Source organism: Dromiciops gliroides, chromosome X, assembly GCF_019393635.1.
Source record: "Dromiciops gliroides isolate mDroGli1 chromosome X, mDroGli1.pri, whole genome shotgun sequence".
Classification (NCBI taxonomy): Eukaryota; Metazoa; Chordata; class Mammalia; order Microbiotheria; family Microbiotheriidae; genus Dromiciops; species Dromiciops gliroides.
In genome coordinates, this window is record NC_057867.1 from 51040591 (window position 1) to 51066689 (window position 26099).

The 26099-nt window shown below is 41.4% G+C and overlaps 1 protein-coding gene across 3 annotated transcripts in view; it reads right to left on the minus strand.

Annotated features, from left to right (window-relative positions):
• The window catches only part of MAP7D3 (MAP7 domain containing 3), an 86139-nt gene that overhangs the window by 1709 nt on the left and 58331 nt on the right, over positions 1-26099 (minus strand). For all 3 annotated transcript variants that reach the window (XM_043974474.1, XM_043974473.1, XM_043974472.1), the window contains exons 12-18: positions 25705-25837; positions 14915-15080; positions 12820-12924; positions 11414-11467; positions 7318-7405; positions 5757-5961; positions 4049-4332 (exon numbers count right to left, since the gene is read on the minus strand). In XM_043974474.1, coding sequence (XP_043830409.1) covers positions 4049-4332; positions 5757-5961; positions 7318-7405; positions 11414-11467; positions 12820-12924; positions 14915-15080; positions 25705-25837 — 1035 coding nt within the window. The remainder of the gene's footprint in view (positions 1-4048; positions 4333-5756; positions 5962-7317; positions 7406-11413; positions 11468-12819; positions 12925-14914; positions 15081-25704; positions 25838-26099) is intronic.

Below are 26099 nucleotides of genomic sequence, written 5' to 3' on the forward strand. Positions count from 1 at the left end.
CCTCACTGCTAAAGCAATTCCCCCAAGAAAGAAAACCCCTAATACTCTGGGGAAGGCAAACAGGATGTGGAGGGTGTCAGGGAATGTGCCACCTGAAGTGGTTCAGCTGAAGGAAATGGGGATGTTTAGTCAGGAGAAGAATAGACTCAAGAGGGCCAGGGTAGATGTTTCAGGGACATGGAAGATTTTCACCTGGACAAAAGTTCTAACTCAGTCTGCTTGGTCCCAGAGAGCAGCTTGCAAACAACAGATGGGAAGTTTTACTTCAACATAAGAAATTCCTAACAATTACAACAGTCCAAAAATACAATTGGCTGCTTTTGTGGGCACTGAGTTTCTTGTGAATGGGGGCATTCAGAGACAGCTAGGTGGTACTGCAGTGGATAAAGAGCAGGGCCTGGAGTCAAGAAGACATGAGTTCAAATCCAGCCTCGGACACTTAAGAGATGTATCACCCTGGATCAATCACCTAAGCTTGCCTCAGTTTCCTCACTGTAAAATAGAGAGATAACAGCACCTACCCTCCAAGGTTGTGAGGATTACATGAGATATTTGGGAAGTGCTTGACACATGTTAGGCACTTAAATGCCTGTATGCTTGTTTCTTTCCTCTGTCTCTTTGTCTCTCTCTCCCTCCCTTCAAGCAGAAGTGGGATAGCTTCCTGTTGATGATGCTGCATTAGGGGACAGGGAGCAGACCTGTCATTTCACCGGTATTGGGAACTCCCAAATGGGCAGTCTCCTTCTACCAGTGCAGGCCAGCATTTTCCCTGCACCTTCTAATCAAAGAAAATCGAGAGGTGAAGTGAATTGACATGGGACCCACAGCCAGTGGGAGTCAGAGATGGATGGCCCTTGGCTCTGAGACCAGCTGTTTCCACTATACCAAATTGCCTCTAAGGATCTGTCAAAAGGATTACTGCACCCAGCTCAGGGATGGACCAGATGAGCCCTCAGGTCACTTCAAACACTAAGATGGGCTAAGATTAGAATTTTTCAGATATTCCCTTTTACTGGCCTAAATGAATATATTAAGATTCATTGGGTACACAGCCCCATTAATTGCTCCAATAAAGAAGCCTTCTTGAAAGACTAAATGATAATAGTCAATCTGGTGTAAAAGTCCTCCATTTATATTTGAGTACTGGCAGCCCATAAAAAGCCTTGTTATATAACACTGCTACTGCAGCCCAGGTATTGAGTACAAAGAATCTTGTTATAGGACTACCTCTCTTCCTTGGCAGGCAAGGGCCACTGGTTCTTAATCTTTTTGTGTGTCAAAGACCCCTCTGGCAGTCAGTCTGGCAAAGCTGCCAATGAACCCCTTCTCAGAATCAAGTTTTCAAATAATTGAAGGAAATGCCAAATTTCAGTCGGGGTTTAGTGAAAATAAGGCTATTATTATACCCCCCCCCCCATCCAAGCTCATGAATCCCCTGAAATCTAGCCAGGGACCCTTTTAAGTCCATGGGACATAGGTTAAGAACCCCTGTTTTAAAGGTCTATCAGCAACCTTTGGATGAGCCTGCTCTTATATAAACATACAACCCCAAATGCTGTCATAATGTTTCACAGCTTTTTAAGCACCACCATAGCACCACCATCATTTGACTGAGTGCATACTTCAAACAGTCAACCTTTGCAACTGACCCATTACCTTGTTCTTCCTAATTTGGGGTCTTCAAAACACCAATTGCGAGGTACATTTTTTTGTTGTTGTTTTTTGGTTGGGCAATGAGGGCTAAGTGACTTGCCCAAGGTCACACAGCTAGTAAGTGTCAAATGTCTGAGGCTGGATTTGAGCTCAGGTCCTCCTGACTCCAGGGCCAGTGCTCTATACACTGTGCCACCTAGCTGCCCATGAGGTACATTTGTAATAGGATCTCACTCTACCATGAATGGCGGTACAAGTAAGATCTGGTATATTTGTTTACAAAATGCAATTGGTACCTTTCTCATGACTGGGGGCCTCAAAACAGTCTCATGACTGTTTTGAGCAAAAGGTGGATGATCCCCAACTTGCTGGGGATGCTTATGGAAGAGTGCTCTGACAGTTCTGTATAATGTATACCCTAAGAGATTAAAGGGTCACATGGTACAGGTTGAAAGTTGTGTCAAGGAGCTGCTATGAATGCACCTGGGTAGTGAAGGAAGGGGAGAAGCACCCAAGTATGCAGAGTACGTAATCCACTTTTAAAAAATAGCACTGTTGCTATTCCAACTAACACCAGGGACTTGTGTTTTAACAAGCAATAGGTCACAAGGGCCTCAATCTTCTACTCCACTGTGTAAAAGTAAGATCCCAAATACTTTCCAAAAACCAAGCAAATCCACTATTATCCTTGTTTGCTTTCAGCAAATAGAAGACTCCTTGGTTTTGTTTGTTAAAAAGCTTTTCCTCAACTGAAATACTAATGCATTGTTGGTGGAGTTGTGAACTGATCCAACAATTTTGGAGAGCAATTTGGAATTATGCCCAAAGGGCCATAAAACTTAATACCCTTTGACCCAATAATACCACAAGTAGGTCCATATCCCAAAGAGATCATAAAAAAGGGAAAAGGACCCACATGTACAAAAATATTTATAGCAGCTCTTTTTGTGGTGGCAAAGAACTGGAAACTAAGGGTATGCCTATCAACTGGGGATTAGCTGAACAAGTTGTGGCATATGAATGTAATGGAATACTACTGTGCTATAAGAAATGATGAGCAGAACAATTTCAGACAAACCTGGAAAGATTTACATGAACTGATTGTTGAGTAAAGTAAGTGGAACCAAGAGAACATTGTACACAGTAACAGCAACATTGTGTGATGATTAGACTTAGCTCTTGTCTCTGAGAAGAAGTAAAATGGTCCAAGACAATTCCAAAAGATTCATGATGGGAAATGCTCTCCACATCCAGAGAAAAAACTATGGAGTCTGAATGCAGATCAAAGCAGACTCTTTCTTGTGGTTTTTCCCTTTTGTTCTGATTGTTCTTTCACAACATGACTAATGTGGAAATATGTTTAACACGACTGTACTGTATAACCTATATCAGATTGCTTACTGTCTTGGGGAGGGAGGAGGAAAGGGAGGGATGGAGAAATTTGGGACTCAAAATCTTACAAAAATGAATGCTGAAAACTATCTTTACGTGTAATTGGGAAAAAATAAAATATTAAGTGAAAAAAATGTAAAAATTAAGAAAAAGCCTTTCTTCCTTTCAAACTTCAATTTTTTAACTAGACACATTCACAGAGGTGCTTAAAGAGGATGCCCCCAAAGCACATTTTCACCATAATTCTTTTTGCATTATGTATTTTAATGCTTAACAAATGTTTTCAGCCTGTTTATAGAAGGGGAATAAAGCTATTCCCATGAAACCCCAGGAATAATGTCCTACACAACTTAAAGCAAACACCTCACAATCACTGCTCTGTGCTCTTTTATAATGTGGAAAGCTAGCTGCTGTAGAAAGAGCACTGATGAAAACCAAGAGTCCTAGGTTCTGTTCCCAGCTCTGCCACTCATTTCCTGTGTGATCTTTGGCAAATAACTTAAACTCTCTGGACCTCAGTTTCCTTATCTGTGAAATGGGGATAATAATTAATAACTCATAGAGTTGGTGTGGGAACTGAGACAATGTATGTAAAAGTGCTCTACTTCAAAGATCACTGATTTCATCAGTGAATATGTACTCTATTGATGGAGATCACTGTCTCGCCACAACCTGGCGTATTTCTTTGGAAGTCACCATGGCTGAAAAGATGATCACTCTGTGACAAACTTGGCCATCAGCCTCTCTCTGATCTTAGCTGGACTGGTCCTTGGAAAGGCTGACACAAAGTCCATTGCAAGGCCTACACCTGAAGTCTCCCCATCAGAGCTAATGCTCTACAGGCATGGTCTTTGAGAACCTGGGGTTCTTGACAGAAAGACTGAGCCACCAAAGGACAACTTTGGTGAAGGTGACCCCACAAAAACATAAGCTATCATCTTCCTTAAAACAAAGAGAGAAATGACATTTGAAAGAGGTGACTGACTTTTAGCCTCTGTATTACCTGAATTGCTTCCTCCAGATGTGGTCAAAGAAGTCATCCCTGCATCCTCCTCAAAGGCTAACTTGGGACCTGGAGCAAATGTAGCAGCATCACTTGAGTTTTGAGTACAGCTATTGGAAGGACTGTTGCTGGAATTCAATTTTGTGGATTTGGCATGAACTCCAAGTTCAATAATCTCATCCAAAGTCCATGTGTTGGATTTTCCATTCAGGTTTGATGTGTGCTCAGCTTCGTCAGCAACCACCATTTCTGAGTTGGGAGTAACCATGTCTTTGGCAGAAAGGCTGTAGAAAGAGGTTTTAATTAAATGTCTTGCCTACTCAAATATCAGTATCTTATTTGAAAAAAACAAACAAAATTTGCCCTCTGGTTCACTTTCATTAAGCACTGTCAACATGATAATATAAAAATATGGTCCCATTATAGGTGGCCCTCAATTTACAAACAGCAGAAGCAATGCAGTGGATTATTCCCCTAAATACTATAAATGGGAAGTTTGATTTCCAAGCCAAAACCAAATTCCCATTCGACCCATAATGAAACTGGACCCTGTATAACATGGTCTCTATAGGAAAAAGCATCCCAGAATTTAATTGGAATTACCAGAAAGAGATCTCTCCCTTGTCAAAGTCCAAGCAACAACTTGTATAAGGACTCTAGAGGTAGCGGCAGGGAAGTGAGGTGGGACTGAGGACAAACACTAACTTGTCAAAAGAGTGGGGATGGAGGAAGAGAGTACAATGGTTGGAGCTGGGCCTGGGGAGCTCCACTGACTTTCAGGAGGTGTTTCTCTATGGTAAAAGAGGTAGTCAGAGATTTCTGTGGTATGTGGCACACCCTCAGTAACTGGTTCCAGTGGAGGCTTTGACAGAGGTCAGGGTGAAGGTTCTGGGTCTAGGAAGGAAGGGGGTACGAGTTCCAATTCCCACAGCACCAATGGCCATTCACTAAGTCTAGTGAGGGATAAGTAAAGTACTGCCTATTTTCTCTGACTAGAGTAACAGGCATATAATTGTATTCTACTGAACTACTATTAATTAGCTATTCTGAAATCAGAGCCATATGAGCAAACTAACCAGTCGAACCCCAACTATACATAGGAAAATATTGTACAACAAACGGTTAGTTTAGACATTGTAAAGGTGACTTTAGCAGCTGTGCTAGACCCTGGGGATCTAAGCAGAGCAGGAAGCAAAGGGAAGTTACACTTTCCCTGTTTCTCAAAGACAGGAAAAGAAGTCAAGTCTCTATCCCAAATATAAGTTTCCACAGAAGGATATTTGAGCAAAGAACTGCTAAAAATACAAAGCTTTCAGAACTGTGTCTTCAGAGAACTGAGGAATGTTGTTGCTATGAACTCTCCCCTATTCCTACTGTCCGTGTCAGATGAAGGCTTTCCATGAATGACCTGATATGCATCAATTCCTTTACCATAGTCAAGTCCCCTTACCTTTTTTTAAATTTATTTTTTATTTTTGCAGGGCAATGAAAGTTAAGTGACTTGCCCAGGGTCACATAGTAAGTGTCAAGTATCTGAGGCCGGATTTGAACTCAGGTCCTCCTGAATCCAGGGCCGGTTCTTTATCCACTGAGCCACCTAGCTGCCCCCTCCCCTTACCTTTTTTTAAAAAATAAATTCAAAGAAGTGAATTAATAATTACATGGAAAACAAACATCTCATCCCACCTCGCCCCAAAAGCTGACCAACCTAGAATCTGTTGCCAGAGTCATATGCAAATAATCTCTATTTCCTGGCTCTGTGGCCATCTCATCACCATTGGTGACGAGTCCTTCAGCCTCATCTCTGTTTCCAGCTTCAGCTTGTTCCATATAAGCCAGTTTGGGCAATGTCTTATCACTAAGCCCTCCTGGGGTCTTGACGTCCTCAGGTGAGCCACTCTCAGTGACCTTGGCTGTCAAGAAAAAAAAAAGAATAACATACCATTTGAGTTTCAAGATCAACTATAATAAAACACTAAGGATCTATCCAGTATCTTATTAGATAAGAGGTAAAATGAGGAAGCTGGAGTTATGCTTAGGGGCAGCAGTACTGCCCCAGGGCACGCTCCTCATCAAGTATTGATGTGACCTTTTTGGGTATGCGGCAGTACACTGGGCAGAAGAGGGTGACTAATAAGTGCTCTCAAGAACGAAAATGTGATGGGGTGTCAATTATGGTTACTGCCTTTCTGATTCACCCCTGACAGACCTGTCCATTTTCCCCCTTCTGCATGGAACATGGAAAAAGACTGAATCCCCCCCCCATTCTTTTATTTATGTTTGGTTTTAAAATTAAATTTAAATAAATAAATAAAACAAGCACTTCTGCAACACAGTTGCATTTAAAAAAAAAAGACGATTGTGCATGAAATTGCAAATCTTTTATATATAACTTGCTATTCCTTTTAAATATATAATAAAGTTATCATGTAACTTTCTTTTTTTCAAATCTTAAGAGTATTTTATTTTTTTCCAGTTACCAGTAAAGATAGTTTTCAACATTTGTTTTCATAAGATTTTGAGTTCCAAATTTTCTCCTTTCCGCCCTCCCTTTCCTTCCCCCTTCCCCAAGACAGACAATATATGATATACCCACATTCCTTTATACCAAGGGCTCTTAACATGGGGTCCACAGATGCCCAAAGCACCTGGAGATTTCAGGGGATCCACAAACTTCATGGGCAAAAAATGCATCTTTTCACTAGCCTCTAAATGAAATTGATCATTTCTCTTACTTACAAATTTTAAAAAACCAGTCACTAGACTGTTAAAGGGGTCCAGAACACAGAAGGCAAAGAACCCCTGCTTTTTTCCCATGAGATCTCACACCCTGAATATTTCCATGGTGAACTGGTTTGTGATCACAGAGAAAGAACATGAAAAGGGGCCAGTCTTTAGATAACCCCCTTGTCTTCTGGGTAGGATGTACTCAATTTGCCAAACCATACAAAGATTAATTTCATGTCCTATCATTCATGAAAAGCTCCACACAGTAAAATCCTATGAAGTAAAAATATATACAGTAAAATCCGATCAACTCTCTCCAACTTATTAAATCACTTCAGACTCGGTGAGCTTCAGTTTCCTCATCTGTAAAATGGGAGGTAATAACACCTCTGCTACCAACTACCTCCCAGGATTTTTGGAAGGGAAATGCTCTGCAATACTAAATCACTTTACAAACAGGAGTTATGATTCCTATGATTACAATCACTCCCTGGCATCTGAAATGAGTATTACAGCAGCTAAGCTTGTAAATGGAGGCATACCCAGTGGGTCCACTGTTTCCACACTTCCTTCATCTGCTTCATCAGCATCGTCCTCATCAACAGCTTCATTCTTAGACTTCTCTTCACTCTGTAACCAAACAACACGAGACTGGACTCAGGAACCATGTTGTAAGATCATTGGGCATGTTCCTCATTTAGATTAAAGGTGAATCACCTGTGACTTGAAGACGGCAGGAGGCAGCCCATTTAATGAGTCCAGAGAGAGCAGGCCAGGTGGTAGTGGCCGGTAAAGGTGTGTATATTGAGACAACTAGAAGGTGGCAAAAGGACAGATGCCTCTGTCCTAGAGAAAAACACCTGATACTCAAAGTTTCTCTGGGAGGTAGTGCTTAGTATCTGCAATTATACTTAGGTAATACATTTCAGAAATATGCCAGTAAATATGGCAGCTAGGTGGCACACTGGATAGAGCACTGGCCCTGGATTCAAGAGGACCTGAGTTCAAATCTGGCTTCAAACACTGACTAGCTGTATGACCTTGGGCAAGTCACTTAACCCAATTTCCTCCCCCCAAAAAGAAAGAAATGTGCCAGTGTAATTTATATCAGTTGAAGACCACATTTATGAATTAGAAAGAGGAGAAATTCAACACATACAAACTTCCCACCATCACAAAAAGAGACTTCCAAGTGGAAGATCAGGCAATTCTGAAGGATATAACGGCACTCTGTCCCTTCCTAATTTGGCACCCTTATCATCATGACTTCATTCGTTCAGAGTGTCAGCATGATGTAATGGGGAAAAATGCCACAGAATCAAGAGGGTGAGATGTGACTTTCAGCTCTGTGAGGCCAGTTTCCTCATCTGTAAGATGGGGACGATGAGATCAGAGGATTTAGAGCTCAATTCTAAGCCAGACCATCTGACTCCAAAGCCAGTGCCCTTTCCAAACCACAAGACCTCAGAGGCAAGTTCTCACTATTATTTCACTCATATTAAAGAAGAACATGGGGGTGGCTAGGTGGCGCAGTGGATAAAGCACCAGCCCTGGATTCAGGAGTACCTGAGTTCAAATCCGGCCTCAGACACTTGACACTTACTAGCTGTGTGACCCTGGGCAAGTCACTTAACCCTCATTGCCCCACAAAAAAACCCAACAACAATAAAAGGAGAACATGACTGCATGCAGAATTTAACAAACCTGTATTAAGGGAGCACCTGTGTGGTATAATAGATTGAGAACTTAGCCCCAGAAGTTCAAGTTTCCCCTGGGACACATCCTGGCCATATGACTGTGCTCTCAGTCAGAGGTTCACCAGGTAGGCAGAACCAGATTAAAATGTACTTGGAGAGCAGCTAGGTGGTGCAGTGGATAGAGCACCACCCCTGGAGTCAGGAGTACCTGAGTTCAAATCCGGCCTCAGACACTTAACACTTACTAGCTGTGTGACCCTGGGCAAGTCACTTAACCCCAATTGCCCAGCAAAAAAAAACCCCAAAAAATGTACTTGGGAAATAGTTACCAAAATAAGGAAAAATACAATTGTGGTTTGCTAAGTTAGCATATGGCCCACAAGGATTGTGTCGTGCAATTCAGCTGCCTCTTTTCTATTTGAGTCTGACTCCACTGCTCTAGGCAGCATTCTCAGGGGCCAACCTACATTGGTAGAGGAAATTCTGGGTAGCCAGGAATTCTCCAGTCCAGTGAAATCACAGGTCCATCCCCTATCCTACTCCCCTAAGCAGTTTAACAACTTTATTCAGCTTACTACAAAATTTAGCCTTTGATTTAAAAAGGGGGGGGGCACAAAATTGTCATGGTTGCAATGAGGATTCTGGCATTAAAGAGAAGATTTTTAATTTCACTTGCTTTCCTGGAGGATTACAAAGTCCCCATATCCTCCTGTCCTCTGTTCTCTAGGACAAAAACTGTCCTGATCCAAAGTAAGTTAGGCACAAGGATGATCAAAAGTGAGGGCAAACAAAGCAAGGAGAAACTCCACAGCTGGTTAAGTGTTTCACATCTCCTTTGGGAAGAAAAGCCAATGAGTAAAAACGAAGTCCTGAATAGGACCAAAAGACCAAAGAGTTGGTCACACCCTGATTATTCAGAAACCCTGAACCTCCTATGTAAAAGGAGTGTGATCATAATTGCACACTGTCCACTTCGTAGTGCCCATCTTTCAAAGCATTTTCCCTAAACTACCTAGTATGACGATTGGTAGAAGAACCACTGTCCCCATTTCACAAGTTGGCAAACTGAGGCCTAGAGAGGTGAAATAACTTGCCTTTGATCACAGGGCCTGAATTGTGGGAGTTAGGATTCAAAATACTAGCTCTTTGTAAGCCTTCAGGCAATCAGTGCTGGGGATACAAAGAAAGGGAAAAGTGGGGTCCCTGTCCTCAAGTAGCTCACATTCTGATAGGGAAAACAACCCATGAAAAAGGTCCCCTGAGAGGACAGTCACCTGGTGAGATGAGATTCCAGCTGAGTCCTGAAGGAAGCTAGAAAAGCTGGGAGGGAGAGGTTAAGGAGGGAGAGCATTCTGTGCGTGGGACATAGCCAGAAAAAGGCACAGTGTTAGGAGATGGAGTTTCACTTCTAAGAAACAGCAAGGAGGCCGGCGCTGCTGGATCATCAATGACAAAAAGTCTAAGGAGACCACAAAGGCAGGAAGGGCCCAATGGAATATTGGAGATTTCCAGCTGGGGTTTTTTGAGAATGGGACGTAGCACAGCCAGACCAGGTGTGCTTTAGGGGAGACCACTTTGGCACCCAAGAGGAGGACAGACTGCAATGCACAGAGACTGCAGGCAGGGGACACTAGCAGCAATAGTCCGGGTGAGAGGCAATGAGGGCCTGCACCAGGGTTGGGGCAGTGGCAGAGGACAGGGAGGAGTATTCCAGACACCTTGTGAAGGTAGAAAACAGGACCAGCAACATACTGGATACATGAGGTGAGCGATGACACTGAGGGAGCAAGCCTGGGTAACTAGGAAGTTACTTGTGCCCTCAACAGTAATACAGAAGTTAAGAAGAAGGAAGGATGGGGCGGGGGTAGAGAGAATGAATAATCCATTTTAAGGTGTTATCTCAGTGTGAGCTAACATTAATCACTTTATGGGACTGAATAACATTTGTCCGGCTTATGGCTCATCAGCATTTCTACTAGAGCTGGGAAAGCAGGGGAAGGAATTGGTATTCCTTTTGCTTTTTGATTTTATTCAGCTTTTTGAGGCGAACCTCAAGTATGGTTTCAATTTGCTATTTGTAAGTGGTATTGATACAGTTTTCATATGGTAAGACAGCTAACTCTAGGGCCAGGGTCCTTATCTGGGGATCAATGACCTTTAGTTTTAGAAAAAATTATTTTGAGGAGGTAGCTAGGTGGTGCAGTGGATAAAGCACCAGTCCTAGATTCAGGAGTACCTGAGTTCAAATCTGGCCTCAGACACTTCACACTTACTAGCTGTGTGACCCCGGGCAAGTCATTTAACCCTCACTGCCCCGCAAAATAAATTGGTTCCCTTTGCAATCATATGTTTTGACCTTTATGAATGTGTAACTGTGATTCTGAGAAGAGGCCCAGCAGGAGGCATCAGCAGCCTGACTCCCAAGGGGATCCAGGACCCAAGAAAGGTTCAGATCCCCTGCTCAAAGGTCCAGCTGGGTTCCTTCCCCCCAGGTTCTCCCCACTTTGATTCCGTTTAATTCAACAAGTATTTAGTGAGTACTCACAATGTGTTAGGCATTGGAAACATAAAGACAAGAGAGTAAAGCTTTCCCCCTTCTTCCTAAGAAGCTTATATCCTACTGGGGAGAAGCCACACACACAGAGATAAGCAAATATCAAACACATACAAAGTGATTCTGGAGGGAGGGCAGTGGTGACACTAACCACTTGGAGAACCTAGAAAATTCTCTCTCATAGGAGGACAAGGTAAGGAGGGAGATTATTAAGGATATGTGGGACAAGCAGCACAAAGATGGGAGATAGAGGTCATGTATGGGATGCGGCAAGTAGGTCAAGTGCGCCTCGATATGAACATGTGAACATGTAATCTGGTCCAACTGATCGAGAGATAAGAAGATAAACATAAACGGGGGCAGCTCCACCCCCTCAAATGGGCTTACCTGCTCAGAATTCTGCTCCACCTTCCTGGTTCTCTTCATAATTTCTTCAATTCTCTATTAGAAGAAAAAATATATAACTATACATTTCTCAAACAGAACTATAAAAATAAACCGGTAGAACTGAGACAGGAGGCTGTTAAATTTAGCATCTTTGGCAAGCTGCTTCATCATTCTACTCTGTCAAATGGCTACAAGTGACCCAAGAAGCTGGGCCCCTAATTTCCTTTCTTACTGTTCTGATTATGTAGCACTCTGATTGTCAATCACTTGGTTTCTCATTTTAATTTAGCTAACCAAATGATAATTTTCACACACAATTTTGCAGAATAGAAAGGTCGTTATTTAGCATAAGTAAAGATTATTGCCAATAAGTTAGAATTGATGCTTTTGAAGTAAACTCCAATTATCTTACCAGCTAAGACATGCATATTAACAATAATAGCTAATATGTATACGGGGATATCAAAAGTTTTAGTGCAGTTGTAAGCTTTAATAGCTTAAATAGCTTACAACTGTGTTAAGACTTTTGGGACTTTGTGGATAGTGCTTTAAGGTTTGCAAAGCAATTCAGATTGATTTTCACAACAACCATGTAAAGTACTATTATTACCCCCATTTTAGAGATAAGGAAACTGAAGCTCAAAGACACTTTTCTACCATCCTATAGCTAATAAGTGTTTGAGGCAGGATTTGAATTCAGGTCTTTGTGTGACTAAGTCTGGCACCTAGCCGCCTCTTTAAATTTGGAGTATGCTCTCTCGTGTCACGCACTGTTGTAAAAAACTTTCTTAACAGACATAAAAATCATGAGGGAAATCTAGAAATAGATTCTAGGACTTGGGATTCTCTTAGAAAGACACAGTTTCCTTCCCCTCCAAGGTGAGGCTGACTGTGGCCCCCTACTTTCTTAGCTTGTGCAGGGTGCTCACTAACCTGCCCCAGGACACAGAGGCCAAGAGAGAGGCTGTGGTCCAGGAATCAGCTCTCCTCATCCTCAGGTGACCAGACCTTGCAAGCCCTTGGAATGTAGGGTCTCTTCTGGACCCAGGACCTGGCCTGCCCAAAAGCAGCCCATACCTAGGCCAATACCATGGATTACTCCTCAGCTGTTATCAGAACTGCCCTTGGGTCAAGGGGCTGTTTCCTCAATTCTTTCCATGGCTGAGCCCTTTTATCAAAAGCAGCTTTCTTTCCAGAGGATTCTATTCCTTAAAGTACCACTGAAGTGATTCCCCCCTCACCAAGTACACAGCCAGCTCCCCATATTTCACCAAGTACATAGTAGGGAAGGAAGAGAAGAGCATCTTCTCCCATGTAGGGCCATCCAAGGTCCTCGCTGAGAAGAGCAGAGACACAGCTTTTGCCTACTGGCCCCATCGAACACTAGGCCCTGTCACCTGACTGACCTTCTTCCTCTCCAGACGCTCCTGGACACTCTGCTCCATGATCCTTTCCCGCTCTCGCCTCTGCCTGGCAGCTTCTTCCTGGGCCTTGGCCTCTGCTTCCTCCTTCTACAATAAATAGGAAAACGGCATTAAAGATACACAATTCAATTTCCGGAAATTCAAATGCAACATAAGAGAAGCTCTGGGATCTGGTCACTCAATGATTTTGGTGACTAGAGGATCACTGTACAAGAGCATTACGGGGGTCCCCAAGAGCTTGACATTCAATAAAACAATGCTACGGGGTGTAGTTGGTTTCATAAGAACAATGCAAATTTATCATATGCAATATGGCAGCTGTAAGCAGACTGATACTTGGAGAAGCTGATGCCCAAAGTCATATTGTCAGTCACCAAACCTGTACTTTGGGTGAGAAGTCAAATGATATTACGGTGGGTTTCAGGAAATTAAGAGTGACTATTGGTCATAATATATTAATGATATCGTGGTTGGGATACTGTAGGGCAGAGTGTGCTTGTGTACCACACACAGATTCTATAAAACATGAAAGTTCAATAAAATAGGACAAACACTAAAATCCTTCAACTGAATAGAATTCCATCTTTCTCTGAGACTCCAGATGATACCTCAGGCACATGTAAGGTACTAGGAACATCGATTATCACAGCTTTCTAAGTGTGAAGGAGTGAGAGGAGAGTTTGGGTTACTAGAACTCTGGATAAATCAACTTTTATTGTTGTCACTGGAAAATCTTTCTTATTACACCAATAAAGCAGTTTTTATAGAAAATCTGAGCTCTCCACGAATATGCTAAATCAGAGACAAAATTCCTAAATCTCCCAGTAGTGCTTAAAAGGTTCTCAATGTGAATGTCACTTCTACAAAAAACACAATAAATACAAAATACAAAAAACTCCACTTTGCAAAGCTTAAGACTAAGAAGAGAGAGGTGTGAAGTTGAGTCTTGGGAATAAAAATCCCTAAGAGCCCAATGCCAAGACAGGGGAATAAGGTTAGCCCAATTATAAGTTCATAATGTTTATGCTCCATTCCAGCCAAACTAGCATACTCCCTATTCCCTGAACATGGCCTCTAATTCCATGCCTTTGTGTCTTTGCCCATGCTAAGCCATAAATAAAAAATGCCATCCTTATTCTGGGCAACTCTCATCTCTACCCTGTAACCATCATGCCTTCTCTTCTAAGTTTCAGGTTGAAGCCCATCTTCTTCCCATTATCTGATCACCCTGCAATTTACACTCCTTTTAGACACATCTTGTATTTGTTTGTGTGTGCACCTTATAGCCTCCCGGATTGATTGTAAGCTCAAGAGTAGGGGGAGTAGCTGAGTTATCTCTGCTTTTCCCTTGGGACTCAGGACAATGAAACTTATTGTACATACATGTTTGCTGAAAGAACTTCGAGTAGACCTTTGCCATTGCCTTTGTACTCTAAATTAAGAGCCTATGATTTGGAAGTGTTCTTTTCCTTTCTTCCAACTCCCACTCTTTCACCTTTGTCCCATCTCTGCTTTCAAGATGATCTTATCTCTTACTTAACTGAAATGGAAATAATGCCTCATTGATCTTCCCAATTTGTCTTGTCCAACCCTAAGAGCCACCTCCTCCCAAGTCTTCTTCAACTAGTGCAGATCACATTGTTCACTTCTCTCACCTTCATGCCTTAGAGTTTATCCCTCACATTTTGGTTCTTTATTATACAGTCTTGTATTCTTCTCTAGTTGTCTAAGTGTCTTGTCTCTCCAACAAGATTATGAGCTCAAGAGAAGAGGCTATCTTCTTTCTTTCTTTTTAGGCAATGGGGGTTAAGTGACTTGCCCAGGGTCACACAGCTAGTAAGTGTCAAGTGTCTGAGGCCGGATTTGAACTCAGGTCCTCCTGAATCCAGGGCCTGTTCTTTAACCACTGCGCCATCTAGCTGCCCCAAGGCTATCTTCTTTCAACAAACAATTACTTCTTTATAATACAAGCCTTCATAAGTACTTAATTTCGGGGTAGACACAGAGTAGACAGGAGGATTATGAGTAAGCACATGTGACTATTGCTATTTCCTTAGAGTCAGAGAGCTTAGCACACCTGCTGCTGGAGTTCAGCCAGACGTTCCTGTTCCTCCTGGGCCTTGTTCTCTTCTGTCTTCTGCTGCTGTTCTTCCGGTGACCTTGTTTCCTCAAGTTGACAGAGCCCGGCTTCCCTTTTTTCCTCATTGTCAACTGCTTTCTTTTCAATATCCTCTTTCACTTTCCTAGTTATAGGAACAGAAAATTTACAGATTCACTAATCTTGAAATGGATCATGTTGGCATTACCTTTCCTTAAATTGTGGCTCCAGAAGTGTGTTGTAAAGAATACAGTCAAAAGCCTCATTTCTAGGCTCACTCTTCACACTTTTGGCCATTCCTGTAATTTACATTGGTATCGCTAACTCTCCCCCACCTCTACTGCTCCACCACCCCTTTTATAATACTGGAATTGATATCAGAAGACCTGATTTGAATTCAGGCTTTGCCATAAACTGACTCTGTGACCTTGACCAAGGCTTCATAAGGAAAATGTCTTCATCTGCAGACCAGTGATGACAGCATTTGTACTACCTAACAGGTTAGTTGGGAGCAGTAGACAAAAATATATGTGAAGATACAGTGCTAGACAAATCTCAGTTATCATTTCCCCTATGTTGCCAATAAATTAAATTTAGGTTCATGCTTAATTGTTACAAAGGAGAGTTGTATTGTGGAAGGAGAAGGATTGAGATTTTTTTTAAATGACTGCGTACTACCCCCAGTTTTTCTCCCCCCCGGAAACTGGTTTTGAAGAAAAGAACAAATACAAATATCTAATAATAACTGACATTGCTATGTTGGTGTGGAATCATTATAGTCAGGTGCAATTCTCTGTCCCCAATTGGGGTTTTTTTGCCAAGGATACTGCAGTGCTTAGCCATTTTCTTCTCCAGCTCATTTTCCAGATGAGGATACTGAAGCAAATAGGGATGCGTGACTTACCACAGTCACACTGCTAGTGTCTGAGGCCAGATTTGAACTCAGGTCCTTGTAACCCCAGGGCCAGTGCTCTAACCAAGGTTGGGTGACTTACTTATGGTCACACAGCTAACAAGTATCAGAGATCAGATTTGAATTCAGATCTTCCTCTATTAATCTAGTCTATTCTGGGCTTCCTCTCAAATATTATTGTTCCCTAATTTAAATTATAAACAATCCGAAGTAATGCTATGCATATTCTCATCTCTCTGTCTTTGCTCATGAAGATACCCTCCCCTTCATCCTTCTTGCCTATCAAAATCCTACCTAGAGTTCCAACTCTAGTTCAAATCCCTACTCGACTCAGAAGGTATTAATTTCTCTCTGTAGTTCCTACAATCATACGACACAATTTAACACAATCATACTCTCCTCTACAGTCTAGTAATTGTTTCCTGTAAATGTTATCAGCCCAACAATATTATAACCTCCTTGAGGGCAGAAACTGCCTCATATGCTCTAATCTTGCTAGGTACAGTAGGCAAGCAAACTAATACAATTTTAGTCTACCTGAAGGAAGTTCTAGGGTGGGGGGTGTAAGAGTCCTTCTGTACTCTGCCCTGAGTGAACCATCATCTGGAATAGCAAGTTGAGTATGGGATGCCACATCTTAGGAAGGACACCGATTCAAGGAGTCTTCTAAATTGCAAAGAAGGAAAAATACACATACCTCTGATGTACAATTCATATACAAAGCACTGCATAAAGAGTAGTGCTAACACTTACTAGCTGTGTGACCCTGGGTAAGTCACTTAAACCCAATTGCCTCACTTAAAAAAAAAAAAAAAAGAGTAGTGCTAACATATCCAATGTCCAGAATGACCAAGGTCAATACATACTTCCTACAACTTCAACATGATAAGCGTAAGTAAATGGAAATAAAAGGAGACCCTAGAAGGCTAGGATATGTAGGTCCTAAAAACAGAGGGGCAGCTACATGGCACTGCTGTGGATAGAACGCCATGTGGGGAATTAGGAAGACTCCTCTTCCTAAGTTCAAATCTAGCTGTGTGACCCTAGGCAAGTCATTTAACCCTGTTTGTCTCAGTTTCCTCCTATTTAAATGGGGCTGGAGAAGGAAATGGCAAACAACTCTAGTATCTCTGGCAAGAAAACCCCAAATAGGGTCATGAAGAGTAGAGCACAACTAAAAATGACTGAACAACAACAACAAAAAAGAACAATTTCAGAAACCTCACAGCTAGAGAACTAACTTCAAATGATCTGGACACAAAAGGCATAGAAAACTATCAGGCCTAAGATCCAATATAATAAAAATGGTAATTCTACCTAAATTAATTTACTTATTTAGTGCCATATGGATCAAACTATCCAAAATAATTTGTTGAAGTACAAAAAATAATAACAAAATTCATCTGGAAGAACAAAAGGTAAAGAATATCAATGGAATTAGTGAAAAAAAATGTGAAGGAAGATAGTCTAGACATAAGAAGCAATCATCAAAAACTGCTAGGAAGAGGGGCAGCTAGGTGGCGCAGTGGATAGAGCACCGGCCCTGGAGTCAGAAGTCCCTGAGTTCAAATCCGGCCTCAGACACTTAACACTTACTAGCTGTGTGACCCTGGGCAAGTCACTTAACCCCAATTGCCTCACTAAAAAAAAACAAAAAACAAAAAACAAACAAAAAAAAAACTGCTAGGAAAACTGGAAAAAAAAAAAGTACGGCAGAAACTAGGTATAGACCAACATCTTACAACATATAACAAGATATGGTCAAAATAGGTACATGATTTAGACATAAAGGGTGATGCCATAAACAAACTGGAAGAACAAGGAATAATTTAGCTGTAGAATCTATATATATGGGAAGAATTTATGACCAAACAAGAGATAGAGAACATTACAAGATGTAAAATGGATAATTTTTATTATATTAATTTTGTTGTTGTTGTTTGGTGAGGCAATTGGGGTTAAGTGACTTGCCCAAGGTCACACAGCTAGTTAAGTGTTGAGTGTCTGAGGCCAGATTTGAACTCAGATCCTCCTGAATCCAGGGCTGGTGCTTTAGCCACTGCGCCACCTAGATGCCCCTATTATATTAATTTTAAAAGGTTTTACACAAACAAAATCAATGGAAGCAAGATTAGAAAGGAAAGCCAGGAAACAAATTTTTTTTCCTACTTAATAGTATTCTACTTTTTCCAATTACATGCAAAGATAGTTCTCAACACTCATTTTTATAAGATTTTGAGTTCCCAATTTCTCTTTCCCTTCCTCTCCTCCTCCTTCCCCAAGACAGTAAGCAATCTGATATAGGTTATACAAGTACAATCAAGTTAAACAGATTTGGGAAGCAATTTTTACATTAACTATCTGTGAAAAAGGCCTCATTTCTCAAATATAGAGAGAACTGAGTCACATTTATAAGAATACAAGTCATAGGGGCAGCTAGGTGGTGCAGTGGATAGAGCACCGGCCCTGGAGTCAGGAGTACCTGGGTTCAAATCCAGCCTCAGACACTTAACACACACTTACTAGCTGTGTGACCCTGGGCAAGTCACTTAAGCCCAATTGCCTCACTGAAAAAAAATTAAAAAAAAAAAAAAAAAGCTAGGTGGCACAGTGGATAAAGCACCAGCCCAGGATTCAGGAGGACCTAAGTTTAAATCTGGCCTCAGATGCTTGACACTTACTAGCTTTGTCACCCTGGGCAACTCACTTAACCCTTACTGCCCCGCAAAAAACAAAAACAAAAAATCAAAACTATATCCATGGTCTTAAGATAAAATGTTCTAAATCACTATTAATTAGAGAGATGCAAATTAAAACTACTCTGAGGTACCACTTCACATCTATCAGATTAGCTAATATGACAAAAAAGGAAAATGATAAAGTGGAGAGGATATGGGAAAACTGGGACACTAATGCATTGTTGGTGGAGTTGCGGACTGATCCAACCATTCTGGAGAGCAATTTGGAACTAAGCCCAAAGGGTAATCAAACTGTGCAACCCTTTCATTCAGCAATACCACTGTCTGTATCCCAAAGAGATCATAAAAAGGGGACAAAGACCTACATGTACAAAAATATATATATAGTAGCATTTTTTGTGGTGGCAAAGAATTACAAACTGAGGGGATGCCCATCAATTTGGGAATCGATGAACAAGTTTAGAATATGAATGTAATGGAATACTGTTTTGCTATAAAAATGATGAGCAGGCAGATTTCTGAAAAACCTGGGAAGACTTACATGAACTGATATAAAATCAAGTAAGTAGAACCAGGAAAACATTGTACACAGTAACAGCAACACTATGTGATGATCAACTATGATTGACTTCGCTCTTCTCAGCAATACAAAAGACTCATGATGGAAAATGCCATCCACATCCAGAGAAAAAACTGATAGAGTCTGAATGTAGATCAAAGCATGCTATGTTTACTTTTTGGTGTTTTCCCCCTTTTTTAAAACTGGAAATTTTTTTGCAAACTGTTTCTTCTTTCACAATATGACTAATATAAAAATGTTTTACATGATTGCACATTTATAACCTATATCAAATTGCTTACTGTCTCAGGGAGGGGAGGGGAGAGGGAAAGGAGGGAGAAAATTTGAAACCCATAAATTTGATCAAAAATGAATGTTAAGGGGACAGCTAGGTGGTGCAGTGGATAAAGCACCGGCCCTGAATTCAGGAGGACTTGAGTTCAAATCTGGCCTCAGACATTTGACACTTACTAGCCGTGTGATCCTGGGCAAGTCACTTAACCCTCATTACTCCACAAAAAAAAGAATGTTAAAAATTTATCTTTACATGTAATTGGAAAAAAAAATATTAAAAATACAATTAAACTATTAGGCCTAGCTATAAAATGCTTCAGTAAGTACTAAAAACTACTTGTGCAAGATACATCTGGGCAGATTTCAGGCCAACTCATGAAGCATTTAGCTCAGCCTTGCTACATGGTAGAATGAGCACTGGACTAGGGAGGCAAAAGAATTGAGTTTCAGAATTGCCTCTGACTAGACATGTGACCATCTGTACTGGAGCAGGGAATTCCCTGAGCCAATTAAACAAAAACCCCCGCGATATGTACCCTCAAGTAATTGCAAAGACAAGAGTCCCTACAGAAAATGTTTCTAGGTGCTCAACACCTTTAGAGATGCTTCCTGGGATGATGTGAGTACTCACACTAAGGAAGGAATTGGCTGTCATGAGGCATGTAGGGCTGGCTCTGTTGGTGCCTGGGACAAGGAAGGTGCATAATGATCACTTTACTCAAGCTTGCAGATATGCTGTATTAGTGTTACTTTGTTGTACTGTTATTCTATTGGTATGCTGGACCCTTTCCCTCCACCAATGCAGAATGTCAGCTCTATGAATAACTACAGGCAAAAATTAACTGTTTCACAGTCAAATTTCTGGTGACAAGTCACCAGATGTGACAACACTCAATTTATTTAAACTAGTCCTTGACCTCCTCTCCTGGATCACTGCCTTGTCACAGCAGAGGGGCTTCTGTAACAGGAGAATGAAGTCAATGGGCCTCAGGAAGCATTGCTCACAATAAGGCTACTGAAGGTGACGGAATTCCAGCTGAGCTGTTTAAAACCCTAAAAGATGATGCTGTTAAAGTACTGCACTCAGTATGCCAGCAAATTTGGAAAACTCAACAGTGACCGATGGATTGGAAAAGATCAGTTTATGTCCCACTCCTAAATAAGGACAATGCCAAGAATGTTCAAATTACTGAACAACTGCACTCATTTTACATGCCAGCAAGGTTATGCTTAAGGCTGGTTTTTAAAGAGGAAGAGGAACTAGAGACCAAACTGCTAACATTCACTGGATTATGGAGAAAGCAAGGGAGTTCCAGAAAAACATCTACTTCTGTTTCGTTCACTGCACTAGATTTGATTGTGTAGATCACAACAAAATATGGGAAGTCCTCGATAAAATGGGAGTATCAGATCATCTTGTCTCCTAAGGAACCTGTATACAAGATAAGAAGCAATGGTTAGCAGTATCTACCTAAAAGCATCGGCAAGCATTATATGTAATGGGGATAAGTTAGAGTCATTCCCAATAAGATCAGGAGTGAAACAGGGATGTCCATTATCACTGCTATTACTCAATATTGTACTAGAAATGTTAGCTTTAGCAATAAGAGAAGAAAAAGGAATTGAAGGTATTAGACTAGGAAAGAAGGAAAAAAAACTATCACTCTTTGCAGATGATATGATGGTATACTTAGAGAATACTAATGAATCAATTAGAAAACTACTTGAGGGGCAACTAGGTAGTGCAGTGGATAAAGCATCGGCCCTGGATTCAGGAAGACCTGAGTTCAAATCTGGCATCAAACACTTGACACTTGCTAGCTGTGTGACCCTGGGCAAGTCACTTAACCCTCATTGCCCTGCAAAAAAACCAAACCAAACCAAAACAAAAACTACTTGAAATAATTAACAACTTTAGCAACGTTGCGGGATATAAAATAAATCCACATACATCATTAGCATTTCTATACACAGCCAACAAAACCCAGCAGCAAGAGATAGAAAGAGAAATCCCATTTAAAGTAACTGTAGGGGCAGCTAGGTGGCGCAATGGATAGAGCACCAGCCCTGGAGTCAGGAGTACCTGAGTTCAAATCCGGCCTCAGACACTTAACACTTACTAGCTGTGTGACCCTAGGCAAGTCACTTAATCCCAATTGCATCACTAAAAAAACAAAAAACAAAAAAACCCAAAAAGCAGAGCCAACACCTTGCCAACAAAGGTCCATATAGTCCAAGCAAAGTTTTCCCAGTAGCAATGTATGGCTGTGAGAATAAAACTGTATATAAAGCTGAGCAGCACAGAAAGGATGCTTTTGAACTGTGGTACTGGAGAGGACTTTTGAGAATTCCTTGGAAAGAAAAGCGATCAAATCAGTCAACACTTAAAAAAATTAATTAAAAAAAAGAAATTAATTCAAGCTATTCACTGGAAGGTCAAATACTGAAGTTGAAGCTTAAATACTTTGGCCACATAATGAGAAGACAGTACTCATTGGGGAAAAAACCCCACTAATTCTGGGGGATGAAGAAGGGTGAGAAGGATAGTGTCATGGAAGCAACGAACATGAGTTTGGACAGACTTTGGGAGATTGTGGAAGACAGAAAAGGCCTGTCATACTATGGTCCATGGGTACACGAAGAGTCGGATACGACTGAACAAGTCTTTGACTGAGAGACACAAAGAAGGAGGCAGAGCCAAGATGGTGGAGGAGAAGCTGTGACTCCCACAAGCTCCAGATAAACCCATCCACTCACGCCCAATTAATGCAGTAAAAAAACCCAAAAAACCAGAGCAGCCAAATGCACATAAGAACAGAGTGAGACTATTTCTCTGCAAAAGAGGGCAATTCTGATCACCTACTGATCAGGCTGAACAGCTTAGCACACAGTCCAGACCCAGCCAGAGACAGTGCTTCCAGTACATGTCAGAGTCTTCAGCACCAGCAGCTTCTGAGGCTCCCATCACAGACTGGTGAGGGGGTAGGCCAGGATGAAGTAGAGGCAGTCTCTGCTGGAGTTGGGGCAAAGCGTCCTGGGTCTGAACCAGTGGGCTGAATGGAGTGGTGGTGGCCCAGTGGGGGAGAGGCAAAAGCACGCCAAGCTTCCAACCACAGAGAATCAGAGTTCAATTAGACTTCTGTTTCCAGGTCAAAGAGAAAGCGGCTGTGGTTACTCACAGGCCAGGCAGGCTGAGAAGAAGCCCAATCACCCCCTGGGTCATGCTGTAGCTCGAACAGTGTGTCCTGGAAGTAGCACTACACTTTAAGAAAGAGTAAAAAGCCAAGAAATAGTCAGCCAGGATGAGTAGGAAGAGAAAGCAGCAGACCATCGAAAACTTCTTTGGGGGAAAGGTAGACCACAATACACCCTCAGAAGAAGATAATAACAGGGTCAAAGATCCAATATTCAAAGTTTCCAAGAAAAATATGAATTGGTCTCAGGCCATGGAAGTACTCAAAAGGGACTTTGAAGAGAAAGTAGGAGAGATAGAAGGAAGATTTAGAGAGATGGAGGAAAGAATGGAAAGAGAAATGAGAGCAATGAAGGAAAGTCATGAGAAAGAAGTCAACAGTTTGAAAAGCCAAATGGGAAAAGAAATAGAAAAGCTTTCTCAAGAAAATAATTGCCTAAGAATTAGGATTGAACAAATAGAAGCTAGTGACCTTATGAGAAATCAAGACACAGTAAAGCAAATACAACTGAATTAAAAAATAAAGGGCGATATGAAATATCTCCTTGGAAAAACAGCTGACCTGGAAAACAGATCCAGGAATGATAAATTGAAAATCATTGGACTACCTGAAAACCATGACCAAAATACGAACTTAGAAACCATCCTCCAAAAGATTGTCAGGGAAAATCGCCCTGATATTCTGGAAGCAGGAGGCAAAATAGAAATTGAAAGAATACACCAATTACCTCCTGAAAGAGGTCCAAAAAGGAAAACCTCCAGGAATATTATAGCCAAATTCCAGAACTCCCAGGTCAAGGAGAAAATATTGCAAGCAGCTAGAAAAAAGGAATTCAAATTCTGTGGAGCTCCAATAACACTAAAACAAGACCTAGCAGCATCTACATTAAAGGACCAAAGGGCATGGAATATGATATTCCAGAGGGCAAAGGAACTGTGACTACAGCTAAGAATCATGTACCCAGCAAAACTGAGTGTACTCTTTCAGAGGAAAAAGTGGGACTTCAACAAAAAAAGAGGACTTTCAGGCATTTGTGATGAAAAGACCTGAACTGAACAGAAAATTTGACCTTCAAATACAAGACCCTAGAGAAGCATAAAAAGGTAAACAGGAAAAAGACTTCATGAGGGATATTAAAAGATCAAACTGTTTACATTCCTACATGGGAAGATAATACTTCAAAATCATAAGAACCATCTCAGTAAGAAATTCACAGAACACACAGGTCTAAACTGAATATGAAGGGATGGTATCTGTAAAGCATTTATGTTTTGTTCTTTGTGGGGCAGACAGGGTGGGGTGTCTTATGCCTGGGTCCGGATTTGGGGTGGGGCCTCCTGGGTCCAGGGCTGGTGCTTTGTCCACTGTGCCACCTAACTAACCCATGATGACATCTTTAAAATAGGGTTGAGGTGTAGGAGGAATAGACTGGGGGAGGGGGAAGGGGAGAGGTAGTTCACATGAAGGAAGCAAGAAAAAAAGCTTATGGAGGGGAGGGGAAGAGGGGGAAGGAGTTGGGGAGTGAGTGAACCTTAATATCATCAGAATTGGCTCAAAGAGGGACTAACATACATACTCAAGTAGGTATAGTTATATATTTTTCCCTGAGGGAGAGGAGGGAGATAAAGGGGGGAAGAGGGGAAGGAGGGAAGGGCAGATTGGGAGAGAGAACAGTAAAAAGCAAAACACTTTCAAGGAAGGTGAATTTGTCATGTTAGGGTTAGGGTTAGGGTTCCATAATGTGTAATTTTGGCTAATAATAAATTAGAATATAGTTAGTATTTTACTTTCTACTGAAGAAATTTTCTCTCAGTGACCTGAAAAGTATAAAAGAGGGATTTTATAACATTTTAGGAAGTGCTAAAAGTGAAGCCTGAAAAGCTGAAGGCAAGCCCTCAATACAGTTGCATCTTGGAGTTAAGTGACAGAAGGCTACCTGAGTACAAAACAAGATAGATCCCAAAACTTAGGACAATATATCTTAGAGACCAGGATACCTAGGTCAAGTAATGGTGAATGAAGTGAGGTGCTGTGAGGAAATGTTCCTAGAAGTAGTGCTTCTTGTGGGGGGAGTTGAAGCCAGCCTACTAATGAGATTCAGATGTCCCCCAAATGTCATGAAGAAGTAGATAATTTCAATATAAAATAAGCTACATCAGGGGCAGCTAGGTGGTGTAGTGGATAGAGCACTGGCCCTGGAGTCAGGAGGACCTGAGTTCAAATCTGACCTCAGACACTTAACACTTACTGTGTGTGACCCTAGGCAAGTCACTTAACCTCAATTGCTTCGCTAAAAAAAAAAAAAAAGGCTAATCATCTTGAAAAAGTGACACAAGAGTCCTACTGAAAAAAGAGATGGTGGTAGTATAACAGCAAGATACATTACAAGTACAAAGAGAAGGGAGATGAGTCCAGTGTAGTATAAGAAGGAGGAGTTAGGAAATACCAACATCAGGGTGACCAGACATCAGTATTTTGGTTTGTGTGGCAGACAGAACCTGTTAAGATGGAGAAAAGTGATTTGGCTACCATAGATTTAAGGTCATTTAGCAATCTTTGTTCTGATTCTACCTTCACCTGGCAACCTTCTGATTACTAGGAAGGGGGTGTCTGGACCGAGTAATGAACAAATGATACCTGTATTCCAGGACAAACCAATCTTGTGTTAGTTGAGTTGCCATATGCCCCTTTGCCCAGGTCATCATTCCTCTGGATAAAAAAGTGCTCAGATCCCACTGAAAGAACAGAGGCTGGACATGTGCCTGAGCAGGCAAGGCTTTCCTATCAATCTGTACTCATTTTAATAACATTCACTTTCACAACAATGTGCGTGAGATCGAGACAATAACCCATGCGACTAGGGATGCTCCTTCTTAGCCCAGCCCAGGACAGCTGAAAGACCCTTTCAGTTTTAAATGGTAGGCAGGAAAAGTATTACTTCTCATGCATTCTCAAGTGGCTTTTCAAATGACTTATTGAGAACAGCGATCATTACAGCCTAAACTTTGAAAAAGAGGCAATGAGTTTTTTAAGCTTTTTAACATCTGCACCTGTAATCGAAATAAAAGTCAGCTATATCTGCAATGCAGAAGAGACTGTTTGAGTCTTACCTTTCCTCTCCTTTTTGACATCTTTCCCATTCCTCTCGATCCTTTAGTTCCCGAGCCAGCTGTCGTTTCCCTGTCAAAATTTTAGCAGCTTCTTCAGCACTTGTGGTCCCTGGTCCAGTTTTGCTACTTGGCTCTATTTCGAATAAAAGTTTACATAAGTCAACTGGATTAGTAGGAAGTACAACCCAAAATTAAGAGACTATATATGGGGGCAGCTAGATGGCGCAGTGGCACCGGCCCTGGAGTCAGGAGGACCTGAGTTCAAATCTGGCCTCAGACACTTAACACACACTTACTAGCTGTGTGACCCTGGGCAAGTCACTTAACCCCAATTGCCTCATTAAAAAAACAAAAAACAAAAACAAAAACAAAACAAAACCTCAAAAATACATGCA